At 47.1% G+C, this 9,686-nt stretch overlaps 1 protein-coding gene across 1 annotated transcript; it reads left to right on the top strand.

The window, feature by feature from the left end:
• Positions 1 to 4,062: 4,062 nt before the first annotated feature.
• On the top strand, positions 4,063 to 9,686 carry KRT1 (keratin 1). The gene is made up of 9 exons (XM_036915181.2): positions 4,063 to 4,695; positions 5,782 to 5,996; positions 6,308 to 6,368; positions 6,770 to 6,865; positions 7,031 to 7,195; positions 7,327 to 7,452; positions 8,032 to 8,252; positions 8,770 to 8,804; positions 8,896 to 9,686. Exons 1-9 carry the CDS (start codon positions 4,123 to 4,125, stop codon positions 9,189 to 9,191), a joined length of 1,788 nt encoding a protein of 595 aa, XP_036771076.1. The 5' UTR covers positions 4,063 to 4,122; the 3' UTR covers positions 9,192 to 9,686.

The raw sequence follows: 9,686 nt of genomic DNA, 5'->3' as shown, positions 1-9,686 counted from the left end.
TCATGGCCTGTCTCTCTTCAACTTTTTTCTCAGTCCCACCCCTCAAAAAGCTCTCAAAACATCACCACACCTGCCCCTGCTCACGCCCACGGCCCGCCTGCTGTAGCCTCATCTCAGATAGATCAGTTCTGAAGTGGATGTGGGGCACCAGGATTGGAAGCATCCTGACACTCTGTTTTCCAGCACGATGGGGGTGGTACCCCTCAGGTCCAGGGACTGTGTGGGAGGCTGGGGAAAGAGGGGGTGTTAGGAGGGTACCCAAAAACGTGGCCAACTTAGTGTTGCTTTCAAAAGGTTTACAGTGCAATTGAAGGACCAGCAAATGTGTGCATGTGCATGCACAGCCATATGTGAAAATGAACGAGTTAGCATATCAATAGGCACTTGAATCTGGCAGCAACTGAACTTAGAAAAAGAAACCAGTGAAGGAGTTCAGTGGTGTTAACCAAGGAAAACTCTCTGGAGGAGCAGGCCTGTTCACTGCCAAGCAAAGCAGAGAGATACACACATTTGCCCTCAAGGCCTGATGGACCAAAATCAGATTCAGGCCCAAATGCTTAGGACTTGAGATCTTAGGTGCCCCAGAGCTTCATGATAGTAGGAGTTTGAAGTAAGTCACTGAAGCAACTGGAAGGTCTTTCCTAGAAGAGAAGCATCTAAGTGGGCTGGAAGATGCAAAAGAAGAGAGGAATAGGGAAGAAGAGGGTTGAATAGTCTGGCAAGACATGGGGGTGTAAAGGTCAAGGAGTGTAGCTTGGCGAGAGGGTGGGCAGGCATGCTGTGGGTGACGGAGGCAGGCCAGTGACAAGAGGAGGCCCATGGGGTGGGGATGGGCATGTACTTAGAGTTTGACAAGCTTGGCTTCTCGGTTACCAACTAGGGACCTTTGTCACACATTTTAACCACTATGAACCTATGTTTTCTTTAAAATGAGGCTAATGGCTACCACCATGTGGACCTCTTGTCGTGTTTAATGAGATTGTAGCTCCTAGTACATAGTTGATGCCTGTAGATGTCAGTGCCTCTTTCCTCTTTGTTTTGTGTTTTATAAATGCAGAGGACACAAATAAGCCAGGAGTGAGAATGTGTGGTTCACACCTTTTTTCCCACATTTGCTTTGTAATCTCCCCACACACCCATCACAGTCCTGGGGACAGCTTAGGAGATGATGACCTTGGGTAGCTGGCAGCATTGCAGTTTCCAGCCTTACTGGGGTCCCTCAAAAGTGAGGGTGGAAAGAGAATAGGAGTTTGGCTTGGAAATTGGAGGATTCTCAGGGATTGATAGCGTGATGGGGACAAATTTTGTGACTTCTTTGGGGCTGCCTTCTCACTTCTTTGATCAGCATTCAGATGGTGTGGTCTTTGTGTCCCTGCTGGTGAGGATATTCTGTGATGGTCTGCACACTCGTTTACAGGAACCAGTTCTGCTTGCCCATCCTTGAGCCTCTTCTCTAGTTGAGGAGGAGGAATATTTGAATTGAAACCAGAAAACTCAAGTTCTAGTCCCAGATGTGTCTTTTCCTAGCTGGAGAGTCTAAGCCAGTCACTTATCTCTCTGAGCCTCAGTTTTCTGTTTTGTAAAATGAGTTGAAAACAGCTTGATGCTTGGTTCTCAGGGCTCTTGGGGTGGTGTTCACATATGTTCTTGGTCAGGTGAACTGTGCAAATGTTAGCTGATGGTGATTTGTATGCCTTCTGGTCCCTTCTAGTCCCTGGGACTCTCCCCACAGGTAGGAGCTCTGTAAATTACCTCTCAATTGTCTGACCATCCACCTCTTGGATTTTTCTCGGTCAGTTTCTTAGTCTGGGATGGAAGATCTGCAAAGATCTGTTGTTGGCTGGCACAGGTGGGCATGAACACACACATGCATACACACATGCATACCCCTCCAAAATGCTAGAAGGAATCAATTGTGCAGAGCGATTTCTCTCAGGAAGGAGTATGCTGAACTAAAGGAATTTTGATTGCCTGTCAACAGATGATTTGGCAACAGTCATTACCACACCAAGACCATCCCAGGTCTCATTGTTCCCAGTCAGGAACAAGACCTGGATTACTCATTCTCTAAAGAGATGTCTGGTTTGGCAGCCCCAAGGATGCCAGTGTTAGGACAGAGGACTTGATAATAGTGCTATGGAGATGGGAGGGAGAGAGGGGGAGCCATGGAGAGGTGAGGAGCACTTTCTGGAGGAGGAGGGTAGAGGGCAAAAGCTGGAGAAGAGGGGACACAAGGTTCAGTGGTGAGGAGTGGGCTGCAGAGGACTGACACTTAGCTGTCCTGGTCAGAACCACAGGGAGAAGAATGGGATGGTCTTCACAGACTTCCCTTTTCCTCTACATCTTGTGTTCCCTGGTGCAGATGTCCCACACAGGTGTATGAGTTACCTGTCAGAGTTGCTTAGAGACATCCAAAGTTAGTGCTGACTTCTCCTCATTGAGTCTTAAATTCCATGTTTACATGCAAGTGTGGGGAGCATGCCAGCCTTCTATTAAATCTCCCAATGAAAGTCTGTGTGGGGTTCAGGTCTTTCCAGATCTCAATGCCACTATTATCCATAAGATTGATAAAGTGTTGTTCTCCAGGAAGGCCCCTGGGGTTTCCTGGCCCATTGCCATGCAGTCTGGGTATTCTTGTACCTGGAAGGAAGTAAAATCTCCCCATTGACCTCTGTGCCTCTCCCCTTTTCAGAGAGAAAAGAAGAAACATTACTGAAGTCCTTGCATGCCTCTGGAGCCAAAGATTCAAAGGGATAAAAATGGGCCTCCTGTCCTTAGAGCTTCTGCACTGTGACTGTTTCCTGTGCTGTCTGGCTTCACGCATAGCAGGCAGCACAGGCTGAACTCAGTTGCTGTGCTGTCATGCAACATGCTGGTTAGGGTCTTGCACACTACAACTCAGCATCCTTTGTTCAGATCCCAGCCATGTCACTCACCATCTACGTAAACTTGGACAGGCTATTCAATCTCTGTACCTCAGTTTCCTCATTTTTAAAATGGGTACCATCTTAGCATCTATCTCAAAGTTGTGAAAATTAAGTAAGTTAACTCATATAGAATATGTAGACCAATGCCTGGTACACTGTCAGTGTTTCACAGCTATTATTACTATTGTCATTACCATAGTCATTACTACAGTCCAGAAATAATTATAATTTCTCAGATCAGGCTTTCCAGACTCCCCTCATTGTCCTCCCTTCCAAATTCACATTCATGTCTCCATATAGCTTAGTGTGAGGCCTAAACCACCTGTCACCTCCACCCTTTTACTTTGCAAAATGTAGCTTCTGTCTACTCATCTCACTGTCCCATGTGTTTTCCAATGTGCATTTGCATGCCATCACTTACACCTGTTTTCTGTTGCATGTGTCTCTGTCTCCTGCCCTGGTCTACCTTTGAGGAAAGGGAACATCTGGAAAATGTAGAAAAGCACATATTTTACCCGTCTGGCCCTTCCAGAGCACCTACCCATCCATCCTGTTCCATGACAACTTCTCCTCTTCTAAGGTGAACGCAGCACATTTATAAAGCTTACATTTAATAAAGAATAACTCTTTTAATTTTTCACTTATTAAAGCTCTTACTCTGTGTCAGGAGGTGAAACTTCGTGAGCTCCAGGGTTTGGAGGGCAGAGCTCAGAAATGGGTTGGAGAGCTCCCTCTGAGATTCAAGCTCGGGGAATTGCACCTGCTGTGCCTGAGGAGAGAATGGGCGTAGTAGCTTACAAGGGTGAGGAGAGAATGGGATCTTAGAGATCTTTGTGACAGGAGGTTGTGAAATCCTACCAGGTGGCAGATGTGGGGTCCTATTTTCCCCAAGTCATAAGCCCTTGAAGAGAGATTTGGTCTGATAAAATGATTACCACACTAGTGATCTTGCATGTACAGCAATTTTGAGAGCCATCCTGGGAGTTAGGTGTGTGGTGTTTATCGTATTGTTGAGGCTCGTAAAAATCTTGTATGGCTGCAGGCAAGCCAAACCCTTGAGAGGCACTGCATCCCGCTGACTCGAGGACCAAGCCCAATTTACTCCTGATATATAAGGGGAAGTGTCTGTGCTTGAGGTAGAGGAGTGTTAGCTCCTTCCCTGTTTCGACTTTGCTGCTTCTCTCTCTAAGCCAACATGAGCAGACAGTGCAGTTCCAGGTCTGGGTATCGGAGTGGAGGAGGCTTCAGCGCTGGCTCTGCTGGGTTGATCAGCAGCCAGCGCAGGACGGCCAGCAGCTCTGTGCGCCGTATTGGTGGAGGTGGTGGGAGATTTTCAGGTGGTGGAAGATGTGGTGGTGGTGGGGGTGGTCTTGGAGGTGGCTTTGGAAGTCGGAGTCTTGTTAACCTTGGGGGCAGTAAAAGTATCTCCATGAGTGTGGCTGGAGGAGGTGGACGTGGTGGTTATGGTGGTGGTGGCTTCGGGGGTGGAGGTTTTGGGGGCGGTGGTTTTGGTGGTGGTGGTTTTGGTGGCGGCAGTTATGGGGGCGGTTTTGGTGGTGGTGGTGGTGGCTTTGGTTTTGGCAGTGGTGGTTTTGGGGGTGGTGTGGGGCCTGGTTTCCCCTCTGGTGGCATACATGAAGTCACCATCAACCAGAGCCTTCTGCAGCCCCTCAATGTGGAGATTGACCCTGATATCCAAAAAGTAAAGTCTAAAGAAAGGGATCAAATCAAGACCCTCAACAACCAGTTCGCCTCCTTCATTGACAAGGTGAGTTTATCTTCTCAGTGCCCTGGGAGAGCTGCTCCTGCTCCATTTGAGACTGGGGAGGCCAAGACTTGTTTGGGGTTGGCCTCAAGTTTCTGTGTTGGAATGATTAAAAGGATATTTTGTGGAATTGTCTTTTAGGAGATATGTTAGAAGTATGCTTGTGACTAAGCTCTCTTGGACAAAATGGTCTGTGGTCTACATAAATGGTGGTCAATTTGACATCACCTTGAAGATTTTTTAAAAATTCAGCTCTTGAGCTGAAGTGGGACTCAGATATGTTGAATGAAAATAATAGAAATGGGGCTAGCTCAACCTTCTAGGGTGCAAGTAAGAGCCCTGGAAAAGTCTTCCTAACTATAGAAAGAAAGTTAAGTTGAATGTGAAGAGAGAGCCTTGTGATGTTGCAGCAGAAAATACATAGTAAACTCAGTACCAAACGTCTTCTGCTGTCATAAGGGTAGCTCTGCCCTCTGAGAATTTTACAGTGGTACCAGATCAAGGTGATAATAGATTCTTTTATACGTATGTTTCCAAGTATCTGCTCTGGAAAAACATGTGAACCATTTTTTACTTTTTTGCTTAATCATCAGTAATGGTGATTTAAGGGTCTCCACAATAGACTTGGAAATCAGTTCTGGATTTTCCCAACATACTTTTGAACTGTGTACACTCAGCAAATGCAAACCTATTTTTAAGGTGATCTATGTAAAAATAAGTGGAAGGCAAATCTCTTAAGTATCATGTGTCTACTTCAAAGTGCAATTGCAGTATTTTGATATGTGCTTTACTATTAGGTGTTTGTGTGACTACTCCCTTCTAACATTCTCACTGAAGCAGTACAATAATTGCCATTCTCAGGGAAATTAAAAATGAAAACTTCTCTGATTTAACAGTGAGTTGGGTTTTGTTACGAAGGTGATGCTGACTTGATCATCTTTTTCCTACTTCCTCATGGCTAGGAAAACAGGAATTGAAAAGATGAGTTTCCAAATGAGGCATGGTCCTTGCTGTGTAGTAGCCCTTGGGACTCAGTGGCCATAAGACTCCATTGCTGCACCAGTGGGTAATGGGGTCTTGTGTTCTTAGGTGAGGTTCCTGGAGCAGCAGAACCAGGTGCTGCAAACAAAATGGGAGTTGCTGCAGCAGATCGATACCTCCACGAAGAGCCGCAACTTAGAACCCTACTTTGAATCATACATTAACAATCTTAAAACTAGAGTGGAGCAACTGAAGGGCGACCAATCTCGGATGGATATGGAATTGAAGAATATGGAAGACCTGGTGGAAGACTACAAGAAAAAGTAAGGAAACCTGGCTGGACCATTCTTCATTTTCATCCTAAACTTCTTCTAGAAAGTGGCAAGCTAGGACCAGGGGTATACGTAACAATGTCTCTTCTTAGGTTCGAGGCAAGTCACTGGCATTTTTGGAAATCATCTTTTCGGAAGCTAGAAATAGTTTAGTGATTTTATTGTTCAGAAGAAAGGGGTGTCCATGATGTCCCAGGCTAGTAATGGGAAAGCAAAGACAGGCAATGCCGATTTTGGTCTAGAAGCTGAACTTGAGACCTTACCTTCTGTGAATCTCCTAATGACTTCTGATTGCCTTGCAGGTATGAAGATGAGATCAACAAGCGGACAAATGCAGAGAATGAATTTGTGACCATCAAGAAGGTGAGCAAATTCTGTGGGATGTATCTCACATCTGAAATAAATATTAGAAGAGGGTCTCCAGTTACTAAGCAGAAAGAAGTCGTGATGAACCAGGCAGTGGACCAGATGAATAGATGAAGTTGAGTTTTCCCCATGTGGCCATGGACTGGGCTTATCCAGGCCCTCTGCTTCTCCAAATTTCATAGCACTTTGTGTAGTAAGCAGGGAGGCCAGTTTTCAGCAAGTCATGCAAGCTCCCTTGTAATTGTGAGGCCAAGGGGTGGGGCAACCAGGGATCATGATCTGCCTGGGACATACAGGTATGTAGTTGACCCCAAACACTTCTTGGAAAATCCCCTCAGCTGGTGAAAGGAACTTGGCCTGGAAAGAATATGGTTTCATGGTGTCTATTGTTTCTCTAGGATGTGGATTCTGCTTATTTGACCAAGGTGGACCTTCAGGCCAAAGTTGACAACTTGCAACAAGAAATTGATTTCCTCACAACACTTTACCAGATGGTAAATCCTCTAATTTCAACCACATTTAACCAAACGGGAGAGCCTTTTAAGAACTCACCACTATCCAAAGAATAGAGATATCCCTTCCATCTCCTGATGCCTCCTTTTGTGCAGGTTGTTTTTATTTTAGCACTGTAAGAGTCACTGAACTATTATATTATGCAGGAGCTGTCTCAGATGCAGACTCATATCAGTGAAACCAATGTCGTCCTGTCCATGGACAACAACCGTAGTCTGGACCTGGACAGCATCATTGCTGAAGTCAAGGCTGAATATGAGTCAATTGCTCAGAGGAGCAAGGCTGAGGCTGAGACCCTGTACCAGAACAAGGTGAGTGGGCTGAATGCTTAGCCAGTTTTCCTAAAATGTCTTGGCTTGCTATCCTGTGTTTTCTCTTTATTTGTGTGTGTGAGCCATGGTGTGCTCTGCCACATGTAAGTGATTTGATCTACCATTTTTAGTATGAAGAGCTCCAGGTGACTGCTGGCAAACATGGAGACAATTTGAAAAATTCAAAGATGGAGATTTCTGAGCTAAATCGGGTGATCCAGAGACTTCGATCTGAAATTGAGGGTGTCAAGAAGCAGGTATTTGCTTCTTCCTTCTACTTTTCATCTATATGGAATGGGGGAGAGGAGACCCTCAGGTAATTGGAGGGCACTTCCCTAGTTTTGAATCCCACACTCCATACCAAGTTTATATGATTATCCTAGTTCCTGTGGTGACTATGCTAGTTTCCAGAATTTAGCCATCATGCTGAATTTTCTTTTAAGAGAAACTTGTGTAAATGATCTAGTAGAGAAATAGATGTCATGGTCATGGGTGATCTAGTCCATGGTGCAAAATGATATTTGGGAGGCGGTGAGTGAGGGGAAAGGCAGCTAGGAGGCTTCAGGGTAGGCATTTAGAAGAATGTCAAGTCTGTAAGGGGTAGTGGAGCCCAGACTCAGGGCCAAGAAAGGCTGCTGCATCACTTTGAAGGGCTTTAAGGAAGTCCATACAGTGATGTGCTATCTCATGAATGCATGAGATAACTTAAACTCTCATGGTTCTGTTGGACTCAGGGTACTGGCCTACAGGGATGCAGAGATCAATCTGAGATAAGAGGGCCCATGTGGGGTTAACTAATATGACAGTGGGTAACGTGCTGGATTCTCTTTTGTCAGATCTCTGGGCTGCATCAGTCTATCAGTGATGCAGAGCAGCGCGGTGAGAAGGCCCTCAAAGATGCCCAGGACAAGCTGGCTGAGCTGGAGGAAGCCCTGCAGAAGGCCAAGGAAGACATGGCCCGCCTGCTGCGTGACTACCAGGAGCTGATGAACACCAAGCTGGCCCTGGATCTGGAAATTGCCACTTACAGGACCCTCCTAGAAGGGGAGGAAATCAGGTAAGAAAGGGACTGTGGGCATTTTGGCCACTCCTTATGGGCTTCCTCCCTTGCAAGCTGACTGCTATTGAAGATGCAGCCATGTGACTGCAGCTTGTCCTGGATGTGGGGAAAGGAAGGGCACCATAGCACAGGAGGAAAGACTTGGTTTCACTTTGGGAGCCAGAGTCCCAGACTTTTCTCTTTTGAGGGCTATAGCATCTCTCTGAAGCACTTTGAGGTGAAGCAATTTATTTTTCCTCCGGGCTGGGGCATATCGTCTGGCCTGAAGTTAGTGCCTTAGAGAAACCTGAGCTAGCCGCCAGACTTGTCTGAAATGGAGATTTCTGCCTGTCTGTGCTCATGCCCAGAAAAATCCAAGAGGCTTGGAAGACCAGAGAGGCCTGGCGTAGGTTTCAGATCCGGTGGGCTGGAGGTGCCCCAGATGGGGAGGGTCTTTGCGATGGTTCAGAGGGCCTGGGCAAGGGGGCCCTGAGGCTGGAGAGTCACGAAGAATTTGCTTTTCTTTCTCTCACAGGATGTCTGGAGAGTGTCCCCCGAACGTGAGTGTGTGTAAGTACAAGTTGATTTCTCGGGGGAACGCGCAGATTTTCTGGGTTGGACAGGGAGCTGGGGTTGACAATAACCGAGGATCCCCTTGCAGCTGTGAGCACCAGCCACACCAGCGTCAGCGGAGGAAGCAGCCGGGGAGGCGGCGGCAGCTACGCTTCCGGCGGCAGCGGCGGCGGCGGCGGCGGCGGCGGCAGCTACGCCTCCGGAGGCAGCTCTGGGGGCTACAGAGGCGGCTCTGGAGGAGGCGGTGGCAGCTCCGGTGGCAGGGGTTCTGGCGGGAGCTCCGGAGGAGGCCGGGGGTCCAGCTCTGGGGGTACTGCCAAGACCTCTGGAGGCAGTTCCAGCGTGAAGTTTATTTCCACCAGCTATTCCCTAGGGACCAGATAAGAGGGGCGCTCTCTGATTAGCTCTCCCTCTCCATCACTACCAAGTATGGAGACAAGGCCAAGCAAGGTCACTCGCCCCAGCTTAACTGGAGTACCCATAGTTAGTTTACACTGGTTTATCCTAGTCCCCCAGCTCTTTCCTTTCTGCTCTGCTCCCCAAAGAAGTTTTGAGATCAGTGGCAGTCTCAGTCCTCCGTCGATGACCCTGCTTTGTGCTTTGCCGGAGAAATAGCTCAGCAATGACCACTACACAAGTTAACATTTCAAAGTCAGCCTAAGTGTCCTGAGTCAGCCAGAGGAGGGCTGGTTAGAACCGCAGCTTCTTTGCTGGAACAAATGCCCTTGAGAGCTCCTTGTATCCTATCTCTTGAACCAAGCTCTGTGCTGCTTTGGTTTTGTACATAAGGTGTAAGCAAGTTGATTACCTTTTGTGGAGAGGTCTTAAACTCCCCATTTCCTTGTGTTGCTGCAATAAACTGCATTTGAAATTCTACAA

Source organism: Manis pentadactyla, chromosome 10 (genome assembly GCF_030020395.1).
Source record: "Manis pentadactyla isolate mManPen7 chromosome 10, mManPen7.hap1, whole genome shotgun sequence".
NCBI classification, from domain to species: Eukaryota; Metazoa; Chordata; class Mammalia; order Pholidota; family Manidae; genus Manis; species Manis pentadactyla.
This window is presented reverse-complemented; position numbering and strand designations above follow the sequence as displayed.

Excerpts from the sequence above, each read along its gene's own strand:
- KRT1 (XM_036915181.2), top strand. The coding sequence starts at position 4,123 with ATGAGCAGACAGTGCAGTTCCAGGTCTGGGTATCGGAGTGGAGGAGGC. Across the intron at positions 5,997-6,307 it reads GTGGAAGACTACAAGAAAAA|GTATGAAGATGAGATCAACA; the intron begins GTAAGGAAACCT and ends ATTGCCTTGCAG. Across the intron at positions 6,866-7,030 it reads TCACAACACTTTACCAGATG|GAGCTGTCTCAGATGCAGAC; the intron begins GTAAATCCTCTA and ends TATATTATGCAG.